The following is a 22,531-nucleotide window of genomic DNA, read 5'->3' on the forward strand; positions in this document are numbered from 1 at the left end:
GTATTTGTTTTTACAGGTTGGGCAGCATGCTTCTTTACGCATGCTAAAGATGTTAGATATTGGCAAATGGCCAATTTTTGCTCTTTGCTCATTGGAGGAACTGAAGACCATTCGTCAGGCATGTGTATTTGGCAGTGCCGGGAATGAGGTGTTCTACATCACTAGAAATGATGAGGTAAGGGATAAGTCACTTATTTGGATTCTCTTTTAAATCTTGATGATTTTGTACAAATGTTATCATGTATCGGTAGTTGCAGTCTATTTTCTCATGCAGTCTTTGCCTTGCATGAAACGTAACTATCTCTCATAAGAGGTAGATGAGAGTTGCAGCTAAGCAGTAGTGATTTAGAAAGTGTCTTTTAGAGGAGTGTTATTTAGTCTTAGCCCTAGTAATTATGGTCAACTGAAAGGCTCAAAGTCAACCCAGATTTTATGAATCAATATTTATCATAGGCTGTCCCTAGGGTAATATATGGCCCGCTCCTTACAACTGTCAGGAAATCTCCCAAAGGAAGTGGTGGAGGAGACGCATGTGTTTTATTTACTGGTGGGATTCAAGTTCTGATGCAGAGTGGCTCAAACAATAAGTACAGAGCCCATCGGGTAAAGTAAACCATGCTTTGGGACTGTTCAAGTACCATTCCAAAAGTGAACCAAATAGTGGGGACATTCGTGGTCGGTATCCTTCGCAGTTTCTGATCGTGGAAAATCAATACTTTGGCCCAGAAGAGCTTGGAGGTCAACTTCAGCATTTCCTAGTGTTTTTTTTAATCTCCATTGGTGCTGTAAGAGCTGCTATTTGAAGATTATCAATCAGGCCAGCTGTGAAGCCACTACGGATTAAGAGCTGCTAATGATGGCCAAGGAACTGCTGATCCTTGGGTCTGGTGCATGTGTCTGGTCCAGTGGCAAAAGGTACAGACTATGCCCTGCAAAGTCTATTCAGACAGGAGCCGCACTCCTCTGAATGATGACATTCACTCTGCCTTTTCTGCTAGCTTAACTACAGTTTCATTATTTAGCAATTACAGGTCTCAGATGCTCTGTTTGTTGTCGTTCTCTTAATTTTTCATGTTCGGTTATCAAAAAGTACAGGCAGATTTGCTACCTTCAAGTTCAGGTTGTCGACTGGTTCCACTGAGACAGGGAAAGAGCGCACCATGCCTCGCCTCTCTGATAACTGGTAGCATGGTACAGCTCTTACCAGAGCAGGGCTTCACCACCAGGAAAGATGTTTTCAGGGTGCATATTTCCTCTTGGTTTATTTTTGAATTGGTATACTTTCTGTTTTTGAGGCTTGTCCCCATGTTCAGTAAGGTAATGGACCAGGCCCGCCACATTTATAATTGGGCTTTTGGAGGGAACGTATGCGTTAATCAGAGTAATGCATCTGTTCAAACATTCTTGCAGCCAACTAATCCTTGTGGGTTGGTCAACATTTGCATGATTCTCAAGGTTTCTCACGTGTGAATTCAAGATTGAATCCAGATGCAATTCCCAAACATGCCATAGCTGGTCCCGAAATGTCCAAACTCCTGCTCTGAGGAAGTCTGCATACATATCCCATTGATTTATTCATCCAAATAATGTCTGTCGTAGGATTTACGTGTGGACTGCTTGTAGGGATTCCTTCTGAGTACAAGACGATGTACCCTACTATAATTGCATAAGAGTCATCACCAACCAGACGAGCAGCCAGCCATTGAGGAATCTCCCAGTGTGAAAACTGTGCACATGGTGTACATAGGCACTCAAGACTTTGGGTTCCTCAGAGGGCACATACAGTATTTGCCTCTCAGATGAGTTCTGATCTGCAAGAGTGGTAGAACGGGATTTTGACAGTGCACACTTCACAGATGAGGGGAGTTGAAGCAAATTCTCAGTATGATACTTTTCTATTGACCAAAACGCCAGTAAAGTCCCTCTACTGTCCCATGACTATGCCCAAACTTCAGTTCAATGATTAAGTCAAGCCTTTACAGACTGATGGAGAATTAGAAGGAATATTGGGTTTTCGACCTTCATTTCTGTAAGCCACTTTAAGGTCTTGTGGTCAGTCTGGCTGTGAGAATTGTTTACAGTGCCTTCAAGCAATTACATGGCATAGTTCTTCCACAGCCGGTATTATGTTCTTCTGTTCTTGCACTGAGCTGGTGGCTGATGAATGTTGCTTGATATTTTTTGCCTTTTTTTATTATCAAACTATGGAATCATAAGTGAAAGACTGGCTACAATCTGGTGCTTTCACTTGTGCCTACAACAGAAAATGTGTCAGCCCTTGGACTGCCTGCTTGCATGCTTTACTTTAGAAAAACTCCTTAGGTTGTTGGTTCAAGGTCAGGGTTTGTTGGAAGTGCTTCTATACTTCCATAGTTGGTCAAAAATGTCAATAACACCGGGTGATCGCTAATGACTTTCCCCTGCATCTGAATAGAATGTGGCCCACAGGCGAAAACCATGTGGATTTTATCCTGGGGAAGCTTTGTCTTGCTACTGCCAGTCTCATGCGGAATGTATACTGTAGAGCTTTTCCCAACCTAGAATTTAGGTACATTGGCGGTCGGCATTAGAAGCCCTTCTTCCGAGATGTTGTGATGCTCCTCCCACCTTGCGTTGAAGACAGCAATATTTTGCAAGTACACTATACAGGTTTTCCAACCAAATGAGAGTATGCTTCACCAGCCACTGGTTCATGGTATTTGTATTGTTCAAACCAAAGTACATTCCCACGAGTAGACAGACTTTTGCCTTGACATGGAGGGTGGGACGGGTCAGGACAATCTGCTAGCGCATCAATATCAAGTCACTTGTCCACCGGATCATCCACTCCGGTGATTGTATGAACATTTGTTGTCTGCCTAACCGCTTTGAGCCCCTATAACCTGTGCAAAACCTCAAGTCAGGATTCACCAACATTTATAGAATTGCTAGAAATGCTATTGAAAGGAGGAACGTTGGGTCAGTATATCCCTCCCTTGTTAGTATTTGAAATGGAGTTCGCTTATCATGCCATCCAGGCCCAGCTCCAGGAATTTTCATCTGGGTGGGCCAGGGTTGTGACCAGGGGGGGGGCACATTCCTTTGGGTGTGGGTCTAGGAGAACCCTAATCAAAGTGTTGGCGTTGATCAGATTTCCCAGATCCGTGATCCAGCACATTTTCCTCCCAGATCTGCAAAAATACATTTGCAACCCTCTATAAAAAAAAAGTACATAGCAAAAGTGAAGCAAGGAAAATAGTGTTGCAACATGAATCTACCCATCTTCCCTTCCTATCTGCTCTCCCCCCTTCTGTTATATCTGATCCTCCTTCATCTTTCACCTTCCAGACACCTTCCTTCAGCTGCCCTTACCACCGTCCCATTTACCTACCCTTTCACCTATTCACACCAGCACCCAGCATGCCTTTCCTGGCCTGGCTTGAGAGAATGGATGGTGATGCCTCCTCTTCCTCTGAGAGGGCTGAGCAGTTTCCTCCGAGAGGGCTGAGCAGTGAGGCCCCCATTCTTTGTACGAATATGAGATTTTGTTTCCTACAAAATTACCTTTTTTTTCAAACTTTTTTTTATTTCAAGAATAGAACATACCATGCCCAATCAATACAGGTAGTCTTGTTGGTTGAGCTTAACAATATTTAGAGCACAACAACATATCCTCCAATAACATACACATGTATACAATCCTCCCTCACCCACCCATTCCATACCCCCCTCCTTTCCAAAGGAACCCCTACAATAGTCCCATTCTGAAGGTCTCCCGTCAATGGTTCATGTACAAAATTACATTTTAAATACAACATTTATTTTGTTGTATTTTTGCGGCACATTTCAATTGAGTTGTGAGTGCAAGGCAGTGCTAGGGCTGTAAGGGCTGCATCAGGAAGCAGACCATGCTGGTTGAGGGGTTTCCGGCCTCCTGGTATCGCTCCTGGTGGGGCATGGCATGAAGGAGAAGGCCTTGCTCCCCTGCAATGCCCCTGTACATCATTGTCTAATGCGTACTGTTTACATACTGGTTATAATATGCAATTGTCCATGATGACTCTTTGTTTGATGTGTTTACTTTGATTTGGTGTTGAATGACACAATTTAGTTCAATAAATGTGCCCCAGATGTTTTCAAAGTCAGATGTGTGTGTGTGTGTGTGTCCTAATGCCTGTGCTGCCCATCTATTAAACTACAAGTGAGGCTTTTTGGAATAGCTTATAATGTGAACTGAATCACTTCTAGGGGCACCTAATTTAAAATATGCTCCGGATCACACACTTTGGTTAAGTGGTAAAGCCATAATTTCAGCTTAGCCTGAAATTTAGATACTTGACCACACATCTTCTAAGCTCAAGTTGGTACAAATATGTGTTGACGTTTGGCTTTGAATACCTAAAATAATACTGAATATATACAAATTACTTGAAAAATGCACAAGTAACATGATAAACCAACCTGACAATATATTGATCATTGTAGAAACATGTTGATGAAAAGAGTAAGGGGTGGGGGGGCATTGTTTTGAATCCTAAACTGCTTAGAGCGGAATTCTCCTGTTTGCACTTTTTGCAAAAGTAGCCATTCATTAATTTTAATTGTTTCCACCAAGTACTGGAAAAGTAAAGAGTAAAACCTTTGCTCTTTACTTTACCACTACGTGTCTGGAAAAGTGTAAATCACTTCCACAATTAACGATTGTGGGAGCCATCCACAATGGATTCCTTTTGACTCTTCTCTGCTTTTACCAGGTGTAAAGGTCGGCAGATCCCATAGGAATCCATTGGTTTTCCGCAAACGTAAAAATACATGCTGGTGGAATACCAATTGAATTTAGCAGGGGGACCTTGTTAAGTCTGATCTGCTCTCCACCTTTGCCTGTCAAATCATACAAAATCTTGCAGCTCATAAAAAGTGGAGCTAAATGCATTTAGCGCCACTTCTTCCACTCCGCTTGACCTGAAAAATAATCCCATAAGACTGTTGTTTTATTTTCCCCATCCTGAATGGAAGCCTACTATCGCCAGCATAGCAATTAATGAGAACTTACAAAAAATCTCATACAGATAATAAGTGAAATGAAATGCATGACAAGGTTATTATTTCACAAATCTTGTTCTGTATCCCCTTAATTACTAACCACCCAACAATCAAACCGCTTCTTAAAATCCTATATAATCTTTTTTAATGTGCCACTGCAATGGTCACTGCCTTTTTACCTAATTTATTTATTTAATTTATTTCCAAAGCGCTAGGACTGTGGCCCGCAGGCATAAGAGTGCAAACATGACATAAAATGAAAAACATAAAGCTCAGAGAGGCCTGAGGAGAAGCCTGAGAGAAACTAGTGGAGGCCAAGGATCCATTTACACAAAAAGAAAGGTTTTCAGGACACGTTTGAATCTGGAAAGACTGGTACACAGCCTCAAATCAGGCGGAACAGTATACCACAAGTGAGGAATTGCGGCTGGGAAGCATCCATTTTGTACCTGTACCAGTTTGGCCTTTGGGGTGAAAAGTAACCCCAGGTTATTGGATCTTAGATTACGCTTGTTAGATAGCCACTTAAGAAGGGCTTATTCCATACAGGCAAACATGTGCAATGCAAAGGGTACGATACTTGATTCTCTTTGTAACGGGGAGCCAATGTAATGCTCTGCGTGCTGTTGAGAAATTATCTGTTTTACGCATACCCATAATGACCCTCACTGCGTTGTTCTGGACAACTTGCAGACCATTTAGTTCTCCTTTGCCTATCCCAAGTAGACTGCTGGCAAAGAAGTCTGGGCGGGTCTCAATGATCGCCCTGGCTAGGGTGGCACAACTGGAGGCCTCAAGGAATGGTCTGATTTTTGCCAAAAGTATAATGTATGTTGAGTTAGACACTAGGCCACTGATATGGGACCTCATTCAGAGCTCATGTTCAATAGTGACTTCCAAGGTTTTTACTTTTTTCAAAGTGGGGAGCAGACAGTCTGCGATTTGAAAGAATTAATAGGACTGATCAAGCTGGCGCCACTTGGTGCCGGTGATCAGGATAATCATCTCAGTTTTGAGTTATTCAGGGGTATGCCATTATACAGCATCCAGAGCTGGATTTGGTTGTATGTGGCAATAATGGCCTCAATGTCTTTGCAGTGGTCACCTGATAAAGGGAAAAGACACTGAGTATCATCAGCAAAGTTGGCATAGCACTTCCTGTTGTAAATAATCTGCCTCTACAACACGTTAAAAAGACACAATCTCAATGGTAGGGCCTGTTGAGCCCTGCTGTTTGTATTTGAGGGGAGAGGGTAGAGCAGGGGGTGGGGGGGGGTCTATTTTATTTATTTATTTATTAAATTTATATGGCGCGCAGGCAGCCCAGGGGCATTGTGGCACTGTTACTTGCAAGGAAGACTTAGTTACAATGTGAGCAGGTTGTGCCTTGGGTTACAGTAAGGCAGTGACCTGTGATCAGATATATCACATAATACATCATACAATACCATTATGAGGGCTAGGCCATGTAATTGTTAGATGAACAGGGTCGTTTTCAGGGTTTTCCGAAAGGCGGTCAGTGAAGGTTCAGAGCGCAGGGAGCTAGGGAGGGTGTTCCAGTGTACGGCAGCGAGGTACGGGAAACTGGAGCCCCCTGCTCTGGTCCTTTTTACCCTGGGTACTGAGAGCATGTTGGCATAGGGTGATCTACTGGGTCTTGTGGAGGAGACCAGGTGGATCCTCTGGGAAAGGTACATTGGGGCGGCAAGATGGACACATTTGTGGGTGATGCTTAGAGCCTTGAATAGGATCCTCTCCTTTATGGGGAGCCAGTGGGAAGCTTTTCTGGCAGCGGTGATGTGCTCTCTCTTGGCAATGCCTTGTGCAGCGCGTAGGGCACTGTTCTGTATTACTTGGAGCTTCTCAAGATTTTTGTTGGAGGTCCCAAGGAAAATAATATTGCAGTAATCAAGTCGCGAGCCGGTTATGGCCCTGGCTATGTTAGTGCAGGTGTCTTTTGACAGATAAGGTCTGATTGCGTTAAGGAGTTTTGCATGGTAAGCGGCCGAGGAGGCAATGGCGTTTACTTGTCTGGTCATGGATAGATTGGAGTCTAAGTAGACGCCTAGTGTTTTTACCGTGTCAAGTACTGGGATCGTGATTGAGTCAATGGTGAAATGGCTGAACTGAGCGTCAAGTTTCTTGATGGTGTCAGGGGAGCCTACGAGTAGGAGCTCAGTTTTGTCGGAGTTAAGGCAGAGGCCGTTGATAGCCATCCACATTTGGATTGTGTTGTAGATGTTGTTGAGGGTAGCAGAGTCCGTGTCATAGTCGCCTGTCAGAGTGAGAAGGATCTGTGGGTCGTCGGCGTAGTTGGTGTAAGAGATGCCCATGGCGTCAAGGATGAGGAAGAGGGGGCGGGTGAAGATGTTGTAGAGGGTGGGGGAGAGGCAGGAGCCTTGGGGCACCCCACATAGCATGATAGAGGGTGATGCAGTGGGTAGGTCAGAGAAGACCTGCATGGTCCTGCCTTGGAGGAAGGAGGTGATCCATGTAATGGCTTCTTGAGAGAAGTTGGCTGTGGAGGAGAGGTGGTGGCAGAGGATGTCGTGGTCTACAAGATCAAAAGCTGCCGAGAGATCCAGGAGAAGGAGCAAGACAGGTTTGCCTTGGTCCCTTGCGTCGTCCATTTGGTTTTTTAGGTCGAGTAGGGCGGTCTCTGTCCCATGCCTAGGGCGAAAGCCGGATTGTCTCAGTCCAAGGAGGTTCTGTTCTTTCGAGGAAGTGCTGGACCTGCAGGTAGGCTGCTTTGTCTAGAATCTTGAGGAGGAAAGGGACAGTGGTGATGGGGCGGTAGTTATTAGGGGAGGTGGGGTCAATTGGCATTTGTCCCTTGTCCAAATGTTAAATCCACCTCTGAATGCACTCTGTAGAAAATATTGAAATACTGCTTTTTAGTTATAAAAGATGTACGGGGGGCGTGGCTAGGCAGCACGCCATGCGGCTGTGTTTCCCCTGAGCTCCACTTCGTAGTGCCAAGCCATGTCATTTCCCCGTTTAATTAAGACATTTCTGCCCAATTTCGCATCCGGGCAAAGCTGAAGAAATGCCAATGAATTTGGCTGACTTTGAGGTTTAAAGCCCCTTGTATAGAGCACTTTTCGGGCAGTGGGCCCCGGCGGCGACAGAGAGAAAAATGGCAGCGTGCGTCATCCGGAGCAGCCGTTGAGAGGAATCACCCCTCACTGCACCGCGCCAGTACAGGGACCCCCCCCCCGGCTGGACTTTGAGGCATTGTGGCGCAGTGAGGAAGATCTGGCTGCCCCCGCAGGGAGCCTCGTGAGGTCGCCGGGATTCGCTTAGACGGAGCAAGCCCACTGCTGAATGGCCTTGGTGACGGGGAGGAGCAGCACCTGAAGCGTCGCCTGCCTGGTGGGGGGTGGACCTCCCTGCCCGCGTAGCGGGAGCGCCGGGGAGAGTGGAGATCCCTGCTGCCCCGCCGGCTCCTGCTGCCGCACGGCGCCTGCCCCTGGGAGCCCGCTCGGGGCGGCGCGTGTGGCGGTGAACTGTGACCGAGGGAGCCGGCGGGCTTGAGCGGGAGGTTCCCCCCTGCGGCCCTGGGCTTGCATAGAGGCCGGGGAGACTGAGCAAGCCCCCGCCGCGGCCGAGCCGACTTCCACCAGAGCTGCGGGGGTTGGACCTCCAGAGCGCTAGGCTAGGGCCTGTCGGGGGAGAGCGGGAACACCCTGTAATTGGAGCGGCGGACCGGAGAGCGGAAGCCTGCACGAAGTGGAGCCCTGGTGAGTGCGGGGGGCCCTGGGGCATGGAGCGGGAACCTCTGTTCCCAACAGAGGACCCTCTTTATTATTAAGAGAGACTTGGAGGGAGATCCCAACGGCCTGGGAACGGGATACCACAACAATATTGCAGAAGCCTTTCATTCTATATAAGGCTCAATTGAACATTAAAGCACATGTGTTGAGCCCCCACATGCCTCTCTCCTCAAGCGCTCCCAGCTGCCTTGTGAAGACAAGTAGGCGACCCCTGCGATCTCCCCAAGGGATGCCCAAAATAGCTGCTAAAAAGAAAGCACACGGCATACAGGCCTATCTGGCACCACAGCCTGTGGACCCACCCCTTACAAACACTATCACGGCTGAAATTCACCCGGCCCCATCCCCAAAACTGGTCTCAAACCTGGCTATGTCAAAAGAGGAATTAGAGGGAATGCTTAAATCCTTTAAACAGGACATCAACCAAGAGATTAAAAAAGAAATTAAGACCTCCAAGGACTTGCTGGCCCAGTCTCTTGCAGACCTCACATCCCACCTTGTGGGGCTGGAGTCTAGGGTTAATGACCTGGAAAATGTAACTTGCGTGCAATCGCACGACAATGAAGCCCTGGCAGGAAGGGTGAAGGCAATTGAGGAGCACCTTGAGGATATATGGGCAAAACAGGCCGACTTGGAAAACAGGTTGAGACGAAATAATGCATGCCTCCGTGGTGTCCCCCGGCAGATCCCCGACCGAGACCTGACTGAATATGTAGAGGCACTGTTCAGAACCCTCCTTGACCTCCAACCAAATGAAGATCTAAAGGTTGACAGAACCCACCAGGTACACTCTTCAGCCCAACTGAAAAAGAACCTGCTTCCAGATGTGCTCACTCGGGTACACTTTTATCGCCAGAAAGAAGAGATCATGGAGGCAGCCAGGAACTCGGACTCAATACAAGTCCAAGGCACAAAGGTACAACTCTTCCAGGACCTGGCCCCCTATACTCTGGCGTGCAGACGGCGACTGCAGAAGATAACATCTTGGTTAAGGGCCCGAAAGGTCCGCTATCGCTGTGGGTTCCCATGCAAGTTGATTTTTGACCTCCATAATCAGCACTATATAATTTCCTCTGAAGATGAAGCGAGAAGTCTGATGTCTGAGGCACCTGATAATGATGATCCAAACCTGCAGGCCCAGGAGGTGAATGGGACTACTTCACACCCTACGTCAAAGGCCGGGTGTGGGAAGACCCGGCGCCGGCCCCAATCCGCAGCAAACCCAAGCCAGGAATTCGGTCTAGAGAAAGCAACTAAAGCCCCAGAAGAGGCATCGCCCCCAACCCAGGCGGAGGGAGAGGGCTGGGCGGCAACCTGATCTGACCGCTGTCGAGATACATAACCTCCAATGAGAAGAAATGGCCACCTTTCGGATCTCCGTTCGGCCCCCGATGCTCTCTGACGAAGAGGATTTTCTCTGGCCGGGCGGGAGATCCTGGACAGCTCTGTATGCCTCTAAGGGCGCTTCATCTGCAGTCTTGTGCCGAGGAACCGGAAGGGGACTAGCACATCTCGACCAACGTGAAAGTACTGAAATTCCCCACCGCTCTTGAATACCTGTCGGGGCTATAGACATTTCTGTTCAGTAGCTGACTTGGGCGCCTGAGTTGATGGCGCCCGACATATTTCACACCTGGTTAAAGTTGCCTCTGGGACTAGGAATAACACAATTTTTAATGAAAGTAGCTTGTTTATTTGGTTTTATTAGTTTTTACCTTGCCCATTTTCTTGAGTTTACCCCGAAGCCATTAGGCAGGAGCTTTGTTTCAACTCACCACAGACCTTATTCGTGTTACACCGCAATGATTTGTCCGAGGAAGTATCATACTCCTGGTTTCTTTAGGAGGGCCTACTTAAAGCGAAAACCTGAGCGACTGTACCATGGCAACCCCGAGTTATAGGTGTATCTCCCTTAATGTGCAAGGCCTGAACTCCCCCACTGAAACGTAAAGCACTCCTCCATCGATTGAAGTCCCTAGATGCATCATTCCTATTCCTTCAGGAGACCCATTTACAACCGGCCGACGAATTCCGCCTAAATGATGGGCAAAGAATCTGGTGGGATAGAGCCTCAAGTGGTTTGAAGAAACGAGGGGTTGCCATCTTGGTGCGCAAGGGGATTTCCCTTAAGACCTTGGGAGTGGTCCGAGATGAGGAGGGGAGGTTCCTGCTGGACAATGCCACAGTAGATGGTCATAAAATCACACTGGTTTCCATCTATGCCCCAAACACTAACCAAGACCTGTTTTTCATGAAATTGTCGAAAGCCTTACTTGATCATGCGGAAGGGGAAGTGATGTTGGGTGGGGATTTGAATGCAGTGATTAACCCTCTGGTTGACAAAACGCTACCGCCAACATTCAATGATAGGAACAACTTCAGGGCCCTTCATTGCTGAAGGAATACTCTCTGATCGAAGTGTGGAGATACTGTCATCAAGAAGAGAGGAACAACACTTATTTCTCAGCAGTTCATGGGGGATTCTCAAGGTTGGACATGTTTTTCATGTCGGACTCGCTCATCCAGAATGTATTACAGGTGGATATACTCCCTGAGGCGCTTGCAGCCCATTCCCTGGTTTTATTGACCATAGCCCCTCCCCGAGCTACCCCCCTCACAAAACCCCCCCTGGAGACTAAGTGGGTAATTCATAGAATTAAGCGCACAAGTGGCGCACGCGGCTGGCGCACAGTGTGCGCGTGTGATAGTCTGCATCAGCCGCATGCGCCAAAATCCATTTCGTTACACAGCGTATTCATGGATTTCAGCCACCAAAAGCAGCCGCGGCGCAGAGTGGCGCAGCGACCCTGCAGCAGCGCCAGTAATGCCCCTCGCGCAAGGAAAAGCCATCAAAATCCCCAATCCAGTGCAAAGGGCTGCGCTAACCATGGACCAGTATACAGGGCCGCGACACAGCACACGGCAAGCGGGGAACGTGTATTCCTGGGGTGCGCGGGAAGTTCCACGCGCGATTGCAGCAGGGTACATGTATTTCTGGGGTACGGGCAAGTTTAATACGTTATTGCAGCAGGGTACGTGTATTTCTGGGGTGCGCGGGAAGATCCACACGCGATAGGCCCTGTGCGAGTGGGGTACGTGTATTTCGGGGGTGCAGGGGATTCCTACACGTGAATTGGCCTCCCAGGTTTTCCCTCTACACCCTCCACGGCCCCTGCAGGCAGACCACACCACAGGGGACTACCCTGCACCCCTGGGCATGTCCCACAGGCAGCCCATCCACCATAGCCATGCACCACAGACAAGCCACCTGTCCGCTTGCACCACTGATCACCAACTCATGTCCCCCTGCACCCCCACCCCCCAGCAGTGCAGGGCACCTGCCAGCTGGCCCCCACTCATGTCCCCTTGCACGCCCACCCCCCAAGCAGTGCAGGGCACCTGCCAGCAGGCCCCCACTCATGTCCCCTTGCACACCCACCCCCAACAGTGTGGGGCACCTGCCAGCAGGCCCCCACTCATGTCCCCTTGCACCCCCACCCCCCAAGCAGTGCAGGGCACCTACCAGCAGACCCCCACTCATGTCCCCTTGCACCTCCACCCCCCAAGCAGTGCAGGGCACCTGCCAGCAGGCCCCCACTCATGTCCCCTTGCACACCACCCCCCAGCAGTGCGGGGCACCTGCCAGCAGGCCACCACTCATGTCCCACTCATGTCCCCCTGACCCCCACCCCCCAGCAGTGCAGGGTACCTGCCAGCAGGCTCCCACTCATGTCCCCTTGCACCCCCACACCCCCAGCAGTGCGGGGCACCTGCCAGCAGGCCACCACTCATGTCCCCCTGACCCCCACCCCCAGCAGTGCAGGGCACCTGCCAGCAGGCTCCTACTCATGTCCCCTTGCACCCCCCACACCCCCAGCAGTGTGGGGCACCTGCCAACAGGCCCCCACTCATGTCCCCCAGCCAACACGTCATCACAATCTAGATCTCTGGCCCTTATGGGCAGCCTCCACATGCCAAACACCCACCCAAGTATTGCATCCACCCACTTAGAAATGCCAATTACATGATACAACCCCAATGCCAAGTATCTAAATGAACAGATGTCTGTCACATACACACAATGGGTGCAAGTGAATGTCAAAACCCATATCATGACATGCATGAAACTAATGAGATGATACCACACATCGAAGGTGGAAGAAAAAAATGTATTAAAAGCAACATGAATGGAATTAAAATCAAACAAACGACAATGGAAATTAAAAAAGAAAAGCTGCATGTCTGTAAAATAATGAAAAACAACAAATCGTAATCCAAAGGAAAGGTGTCCAAAGTCACAGTTCCAAAAATGAAATCCAAGGGCAAAACAAACGTGAAAACCATTGCTCCATGGGGAAATCCAAAGAAAAAAGTAGAATCCAACAGTGAGCTATATACAGATAACAATCCAGGGTCCATGATCCCAACTGAAGAAATGAAACCTATCAAAAACTCCTACCTAATAAAAAAAACTATATACAAAAATGTGGTCCATATTCCCAAAGAAAAAACCAGAGGAAACCTAATACTATCCAACTATTTACAAGGGCAGCAGGCAAGTCCAACGGCTCACATGTTGATGTCCCAGGCCAGGGCATCATCGAACTCCTGCTCGATGTCCCGGAGGCGGTCCTCTTCCATGGCCCGAGGGTTTGCAGGGACGATGACATCTGGAACTCCAGGTCCCTGCGAATGGCCTCGAGGCACTCGGCCCGCCTCAGGGCCCTACGCATGGAGTTCTCCGCCCTGACCATCGTGAGCCGTGCCTCTTCCGCCCGCTGCCGCTCCACATCTATCGCATGGCCCAACCGCTGCCACACGGAAGACACTTCCCGTCCAGGGTCCTCCTGCCCTCTGGCCGATGCCTGCCCCTCCGATGATGAAGGCCCCGAGCCATCAAGGCTCCCACCTTGTTGCTGCTGCTGCTGTGCTGCTGCCTGTCCCCTGGCTCCTGCTGCCTGCACATCCTCCTCCAGCTGGGGTGCAGTTGTGGAGGCGGCCACCCCTGCTGGACGTCCGACTCCCGACTGTGGCAGGGATCTGTTGTCCACCAGCCTGGCCGCAGGGTCAGAGGCAGCTCCACAGGGTACCCAGGTGATACATGGGTGGGAAGATGGCATGGAGGACGACTGGGGCATAGGGGGTTCAGTTGAGGAGGGGGTCGGAACAAGGTCCAGGAAACGGAGGAATCCGGCCCTGGTGAGCTGTCCCAGTGGGTCACCGCGGTCAACGAGCCATGCGAGAAGACGTGCAGTCTCCTCATGAAAAGACTGCAAGTCACCTCGCATGGCACGTTGACGCAACGCCACCCCACCCAGGACAGGCTCAACCTGGTGCCGGATAGCCACATCCGCAGGGAGAGGAAGGCCCGTTGGTGTAAGCCAATCCCCTCCCTGAGAACGGGTCTGGACGTAGGCATCCCTGCTGGTGCAAGATGATGCAGTGACAGGATCAGGAACAGGATTGCACACAGGCACCTCTGCGGCGGCCTGTGCTGCCTCCTGTCCCTGGTCCTGCACTGCACCACTAGCACCAGTGGAATCCCCGCCTCCATACCCCGTCTCTGTCCCTTGCACGGCCTCTTCCTCCACCAAACCCCCCACCAACCTGGATGATTCCATGCCATCTTCCTCTGTTGGGCCCTGTGGGGTCTCAGCTACCCCTTCTGCTGCCGAGGAGTCCAACTCCGACCTCCGCCTCTTGGACCTCCCCTCGGCAGCTGCGGCCTGGACGCGGCACTGGACTCCTCACTCCCCGACGAGATGACAACCTGGGAGGGGAGCCGGGCCTTGCGTCTCCGGCTGGCGGTGCGATCCCTGCCGCTGTGCTCCACAGCACCTTCTCCGCCCTCTTCATCAGTTGACGCTGCAGACAGGGAGAAATAAAACACGGGCATCAGGGCACTGTACAATGGTCTCATACACACATGACAGTTGTACATGAGTGGCATTGTCAAACTTCAGACATGGCATCACAATCCCGAACACACATGACATTTTGACTCACACACACGAGCTATTCCACAGCCATATTGCAACAGCCAGCACCATCCATACAAATACAACAGCATGAGCAGCCAAAGGTGAGCCAGACATCACATGAAACACAGGGAGTGCACTACACATGCACACATGCCACCACACTTACATGCATGTGTACACCTCCGCCAACTGTCGCAGTGTTGAGATCGGCATCCATGTCACATCTGCAAAACAGTTTTCCACATATCAGTGTCACATGCATCCATGTTGCATCACTGTTGCACCCTTGTCAAATAGACACACATGCACATGTACACGGTGCACATACATGCAGCTGGAACCAACATCCATGTGTGACACCACAACCATGCCAACTGACATACACAGTAATCCAAACATGTGTGCACACACATCTGCATTTGGCTTGCATGCTTACCCACACATACACCATCCATGTGTCTCACACATGAAAGGACTTGCATGTGTCTGCCTCACAGCCCTGTACATACACATCCATACATGGCCCTAGAAAAACACATGTACAACCTTCACACTACTGGCACACCACCACACGCACAGCTTCCAATCAGTATGCATGTACACTTACCGCTCGACTCCAGACGGGCCTGCCTCTCAAGGTCGTGGAGCGCTGGGCATATGCGTTCCAGGACCCTCATCTGATGTTCCGACAGGTGGCCCCGGCGCCCCTTAGCATCCGCTGCCTTCAAGAGGCGCCGGGCCTTGTTGAGGGTCCTGGACCTGAAGTCCTCCCAGCGCTTCTTGACATGTTGGAAGTCGCGGACTGCCCCCCCCTCCGCGTTGATGGCAGTCACGATGTCCGTCCAGATCCGAGTCCGTCCTTCCTTGTCGGAGCGCGAACTTCCGAAGAGGGCATCATACTGCCCCAGGACTTGCTCCACCAGGACACCAACTTCGGTGACAGTGAAGCTGGTAACCCTCTGCCTCTCTGGCTGGTGGTTGCCAGTGGTGCCAGATTGTGTAGTGCCCGACATGGCAACCCCAGAGGCAGAAGTGGGTGGGCAACTGGGTCCTGGGGCTGGGCTGTGGAGCGTTGGTATCCCAGTCGGGAGTCTTCTGTTCCAGTAGGGGTGGTCACAGCAACTGCACCCCTGGCTGATGTGAAGGCAGCAAATAGCAGGGCACGTGGGCAGCAGGCAGTCAGGCAGCAGCAGATGGCAGGTGGGAGCGTGCTCGGTGCTCTGGGGGGCAGTGATTCGGCCTTTTGGGCAGGAGCGTGGTCTTCTCTGTGTGAACGCGTGGCCAGCTTGATACGGAGTGATTTGGCACGTGCAAAATGTGCACGTCAGCGTGTGATTCGAGGAAAGGCCTCTAGCGCGTCAGCACTCGTACGCGCTTTCATTGGACCAAAGGCCCTTCAAGCGTAAGCACCTCTGTGACGTGGCGTGCGCGGGCCTTTCCCTCGTGACGTTAGCATAGTGGTTCAGCGCGCGTGAAAAAACTGCATGTCCGCGTGTGAATGCGTGTAATCCGAGGAAAGGGCCCATGCGCGTAAGTGACGTGACGCGCGCGGGCGTTTCCCTCAGCACGGGTTAAAGGTGAGCGGGGGCAGCAGTTCGCTGTACGTGCCTTTCGTGGAGACCGACGTGTGTTGCTGTTTCCTGTTGTTTCGCACGCCATCACAACTTCACAGCTATCAAGGACGTATCTCTTTTGGCGGGGGTATTGGCTACGCGTGTTTTTCTGCATCGCACTAGTCAGACGGTGAGTCGCACACGCTATTTTTCCCACTGCGGGTGCCCCTGTGTATCGCACCCATTTTCGAGGTCATAGTAGCCTGCGTGTCCCATGCGTACGCATTATTTGTGTTACTGGGTGCCACCGCGTACTGCGGGAGGTTGATTCCACGCACGTAGGCTGCAGGGTTGCGTGCACGGTTTTACTGCAGTTTTGGGGTGCCTGAGCGTTGCGTGACCCGTCACTACATCACCGGGGTCACATACAGCCTTGCCGGTGCAGGGGGGGCTGTTAACATCTTGCTTCCCACCCCCTTCACCCCAATTGCCCAGGTCAATTGTGCTGTACACCTCCCATTGGCACTACTCCATCTGTGCCTGCACTACTCCATCTGTGCGATGGTTGGGAGGCCAGCAAAGGTGAGGGGCGCCTCAGCTGGGCGTACTCCTCGTGGCAGGCGTGGTCGGGGACGTGGCCGTGGTGACCAGGGAGTAGGGGGACTACAGGGCGGCCACAAAGGGGGAAGAGGCAGGGGTGCGCCACTTGAGCACAATGTTGTGCCATATGTCGGTGCAGTCATTCCACCACCCCCTGTGGTTCCGGGAGATGCAGCTACTGCATCTGGCACTGGCGCCCGTGTGACCCGGCAGTCCGTTCCATCGACTGCCACGGGCCCAAGGGTAGTGGTAGCTGCAGCTGTGGACACCGCCACCCAGGCTCAGGGTCTGCCAGCGCAGGCTGCGTTGGCACTTGAGGAGCCCTTGGAAGATTTACAACAGGCCAGGAGGGAAACCGTAGGGGCATGCAGGGCTGCTCTGACCAAGACACGTGTCCCTGGGGCAGTTATGTCATCTGCTGCCCCGAACAGCCGGGTGTTGGCAAGTGCAGGGGCAGATGCACCCAACAACACCCCGGTTGTGAGTCAGCCAACCAGGACCGTTGCGGTCAATGACCCTGCCACAGCGGATGTTGCTGCGCAGGGTCCATTAGAGGGCACCCATCTGCCACTGACACAAGTCAGGCCTTTGGTCGTCCCTCCACCTGCCACTCCCTTGGCTCAATCCACCGAACCCACTGGCCATACTGGTCAGGGCGGCATTAGCCAGCCAGGGTCTGCGCCACAGTCCAAGAGGAGGAAGGTTGCACCTGCAGCACAGGCTGGGACCCCACACACAGCCACGACCTCCTGCATGTCGAGGAAGAAGCCTTTCTGCAAGCAGGAACTGGACTTCCTCGTGGACTACGTGCGGGGCCACAGCCGTGACATGGTAGTGGGTGCCAATAGTCAGACTACGGCTGCCCACTGTGACACCCACTGGAAGCATGCTGCGGAACATGTCAGTTCATTCGGCCATGAGGTGCGCACGGCGCAAGCGTGCAAAAAGCATTGGAATGACCTCAAACGCAGCGCTAAGGCTAAGCGTGCCTCAAATTACAACTTGACTCTGGTGACTGGCAGTGGGCCTGCACCAGAGGAGGAAGAGCTCACTCCGCATGAGTCACTCGTTGCGGAGTTCATACCACCTGAATCGGTCGAAGGAGTGGGAGAGATGCTGGACTTTGATGCCCAGTCCAGTGAGTGTTGATGCATGTTTGTTGAGGACGTGTGCGTTTTACTTGTGGGATGTGTTGTGCATGATTGTCACTACATGTGACGTGTACATGGTTCTGATGTGCAAGTAATGCAATGCTTCCGTGATGCATGTATGCTCTGCTGGATGGTGGACATGTGGAGCAGACGGGGACTGTCCACATCACCATTATTGCACCCTACTCACATGCTGGTTACCAGTATACCCCTCAGGTCTATGTTCCAGCTCACTGGCCCTTCTGCATGTGGCGTGGGGTGACCTTCCTCTCAGCCCAGGCACAATGTCATAGCATGACTGACGTGCATGTGTCCTCTGCCTGCATGCGGGAACTCCATGTAGGCATGCTCCCTTGCCCCTCATCCGCCACTCTGCACCCCAGTTCCACCTTTGCACTGGTCTGCTTCAATCTTGCCATTGTGTACTTTCCTGTTCATGCGTCCTGTGTACATGCTAACTTCCAGCGTACAATCTGCCAGACATATGCTGTGTGGTACAGCCTTAGTACTTGATGCAGGGTATCTCACTTGTACGGTGCATAGGTCAGATGCCCCGCAGGGACATGAGTGCCCATTCATGTTCCATGTGCATTGCACACATGCCCCTATGTGTCCTTGACTGGATGATCACTGTAATACAAGTCCTGGGTGACATACATTGCATGGCCTCTCATCAGCCTTCCCGTGTCAACTGTGGCTCAGTACTGTGTTGCACACATGTTTAGGGTCTGACAATCTGTGTGGGTCACAGGCCTCGGCCTCTTTAATGGCCAATGACTCTGTCCGACTGTTGTAGTGTCTTCTTCACACGTGGGCGGCCTCCAGAGTTTTCATCATGTGTCCTGTTTACTGTCCCATCATCATTTGCAGTGTTGTCACTTGAATCACATTAAGCTGTTGATGCCAGTCAACACTGCCTGTCAATACACAGGTCTAAGGTTACCTTTTGATACCATGCTGGGCATCCCTGCTTTTGTACTTGGGTGGAGGGGTGCTTTGCTTGTAGATATGCTACCCATTGAATGCTCAGTGCACGTGATGCCTGAATTTGACCTTGCACTGCCTTCACATTTCCTGACACACACCATGGAGTCCTTGTACATGTAGGTATTGAGTGACATACACATTTGCTACACTGCATAGACCCACTTCTATGCAAACTGCCACCTTTCAACAGGTCTGATCACAGAAGCAATTCAAAGTTGACCCAGCATGCATGCCAGGTTCTATTTTGTGTGTCACATGTCTGCCTGATGTGTTTGTTGTCAGTTTGTGTGTGTGTTGTGTGCTTCTGACATGTGTAGTGACCTTTTTTTCTCTCTATTTTTCAGGTGATGACGTAATGGAGGCGGAGGATGGTGTTGTCATGCCAGACACAGGGTTGTTACCACTACATCAACCCGGCACAAGTGGGGGTCGTGGGGTGGTAGGCCACGAAAACCCCCAAGTGCTACAGTCCATCTTGTCTCTGGCTGCCTATGAGTCCAGCCCTGATGACGACTGACATCCATGTCGAGTTGGATGAGCATCAAGTCCATGTGTCAGGGGTGAGTGATTCTGATGTGGACACTCCTCTGTCCGCGACACCTGCACTGAGGGATCAGACAGTCTTGGTTCCTCCGCCCGTGGTGGATCGGGACACAGGGTCACCCTCCACACCAGTCACTGATGTGCCTGGGACATCACGTCGACGGGGGCATATAGTCGTGCCCCCGCGGGCTGTGCCAGCACAGCGAGGACACCCGGTCCTTGGGTCCCGCAGGGGTCAAGCCCAGCAACGCGGTCGCCGCGCGCAACCGCAGTATACTGAGTGGGAGCAAGACATGACTGCCAATTCAGAACGGCAGGGGGCAGCAATGGAGAACATCGCTGAGAGCATGGAGCGTGTGGCCCGATCTGTGCTCCCCTCTGCTAGACAGGGCACGCCAGGCTGAAATGTCTCTGCGTCAAGCAATTGCTGCTCACGCAGAGGCGCACATGGATGCCCTGAGGGAGGAGTACGCTTCCCTCAAATCCACTCTGGGTGTCCTTATGATGTCCCAGAGGCAGCGGGCAGAGGAGAGGTTTGCACAGCTTGAGCGTACCATCTCGGCTGAGCTACAGGCTTGCCGGGAGGTGCAGCGGTTGTCCAGCCAGGCCTTGCAGGAGGAACTCCGTGTTATACGTGCTACCTTGCAAGAGGAAGCACGTGTATCACGTGAGGTTCTGCATGCAGACCTATGTCACATCGCCACACAGAACCAGGCTCACCCGTCCGGCAGACTTGCTGCCGTCGAGGGGCAAGCTGTGGCTAGGCGTGGCCAGGCTACTGTGCCACGTCCTCCTTTCCAGGATGAGCCAAACTCTGACGACCATCTATCTCCCACATAGGTCGGGCTGTGCAGGCGTTGAGCCCATGGAGGTTTTTTTTTTTTGGCTCAGCATCATCGCATGTGGGTGTTGAGCAGCACCCTGTACCTCCCCGCTCCTGGGTGCCTCCCCTCCCCCCGGGTCATATGTGGCAATTTTTGATTTTTCTTTTAGTTTAGTTAGTTAAGTTTCCGTTTGATAGTTGGTTTAATTAGGTAATGTAGGTTTTTCATAGTGTAATTAGTTAATATAGTTTAAAATTGCTTGTCTATTGTGCTTTCATGTGACGGTGCGGTTCTTTGTGGCTTTTGAAGGCATCCACTGTCTGTTCCAGCTGGGCCCTTCAGGCTTGTTTTGTGTATGTGTTTGCTGCTTGGGGTCCTTGACTCACATATGCCACTCCTGCCTCCCTTATCCATGGGCTCGCAAGGATGATTCGGTGTAACAGCCTATTACACAAGGGCTTTGGACTGTCATATCTGTGGCATGTCTGGTGCTGTGTAACTTGTGTTAACACCCCTAGTGGGGATGATTGCAGTGTTATTGACCACTGTCCTGCTTTTGCTAGATGGGGTGTTTCATGATTAATGTGTACATTCATTGCTATGCATTGTGTAGTATGTTTCTTATCTTTACTGTACACGTGCTTGTTGCAATTCATGCCGTAGATAGTGTGTTCCACACTTTGGATGTGAAAGACGGACTGATGGTGTGATTTCTGATGTACGTCTCTGACATGGTCCAGTAATGAGATGCCTGAAGAGACGCACACAGATGACTCTAAAGCATTAATCATGTGTTTCATGCCCTTTCTGCAGGGGGATGAGCCTCCAGACCACCTTTGCCAGCAGACATGGCCCATTGGATGTCTGGATTCTGGACACTTTTGTTGGTGCCCACATGCACATGTGTGCGCAAGCAGAGGCACAGGGATTGCAGACATACATCCTAGAACTGCTGATGTGTTCCAAGGAACTCCAGGCAAGGTGAGCAGCACAGAGGGGCCACAACACAGCAAAGCTTCCACCAGGCCAGTTGCACATGCAGGCTTGGTAGCAGCACTGAGGGTGAGCTTGGATGAATATTGATGTTGAAGCACACAATACAGCTCAGATGTGTTGGTGGACTGATGGCTAGTTGATTGTAAGGTTGTCTGGGACACCTGCAGGGGCAGTGGCACATACCCTCCGGTCCACCATGGGCCATTGAGGCACTTGTATCACCCATGCTGCCTTCTGAGACATTGAAAGAAGCAGCTCACAGGGACATACAGCAAGGGACAGACTCGGGTGCAGTGCATTTCATTTCCATGTCCATTTTGAAACATGCACTGCCTATTTCTTTACGGTCATTGTGGGACACAACTTTTTCTGAAGTCATACCTTGCTATATGCGTCTGTCTGCTTACCCAGGGAACATTGCATGTTGTGTGAATCGTGACACATTGGTGTTCCATTTGCCACGCACCCACCGGCGCCTGACTTACTGCATTGACTGTGTATGAACCATCACAGGGGGAATGTTACGTATGGGTACGAAGCATCCACATCAGATTATCTGTTTGTAGAGTAGTTTTTTGCTATGGGGCATATTTGGTGGTGTGTTTGTGTGTTATGGGCACGCACAGATTATTAACTGGGGCTCTCTTTGCAGCATTGAAGAGCTCCTGTAACCGGACCTGAGAGTGCGCAGGCAGGAGGCCAGCACTCAAAACCAGAGCTGAGTGTCTTGTTGTTTTTCTTTCAAACTGCTCTACATAGGCTTGCTGGGGGGTGCACTGTTGCATGGATGAATGTGTAATTCAATTTGGTATGTTTTTTTTTCTATAATCACCCCACGTCCTATCCAATTCTGAACCCTGTACCCTCTACCCAGTGTTCCTGCTTCCCGTACCTATCCAACCAACGTTCCCTAACCCTCTTTCCCCGCTGGGGTTGCGGATGCCTGTGTAAGCCCCAAGCTTGCAGGCGCCAAAACCCTAGAGGGGGTGGTTGGTTCGTGCCACTCCTGCGCCTGGACTCCGGAAGGCCCTGACAATAATGTACAAGTTTGTTATGATTGTGTATGTGTTAATGCAAGTACTCCATTTTAGTGCATTCCCT

At 51.0% G+C, this 22,531-nt stretch overlaps 1 protein-coding gene across 11 annotated transcripts in view; it reads left to right on the forward strand.

Annotated features, from left to right (window-relative positions):
• The window catches only part of RCBTB2 (RCC1 and BTB domain containing protein 2), a 1,530,600-nt gene that overhangs the window by 261,137 nt on the left and 1,246,932 nt on the right, over positions 1 to 22,531 (forward strand). For all 11 annotated transcript variants that reach the window (XR_011284121.1, XM_069639837.1, XM_069639845.1 and 8 more), the window contains one exon: positions 17 to 175. Coding sequence is in view for 10 of the 11 variants with exons in the window: in XM_069639837.1 (XP_069495938.1) it covers positions 17 to 175 (159 nt within the window). In the remaining variant the exon portion in view is untranslated. The remainder of the gene's footprint in view (positions 1 to 16; positions 176 to 22,531) is intronic.

Source organism: Ambystoma mexicanum, chromosome 7q, assembly GCF_040938575.1.
Source record: "Ambystoma mexicanum isolate Mex_15411 chromosome 7q, UKY_AmexF1_1, whole genome shotgun sequence".
Lineage (NCBI taxonomy): Eukaryota > Metazoa > Chordata > Amphibia > Caudata > Ambystomatidae > Ambystoma > Ambystoma mexicanum.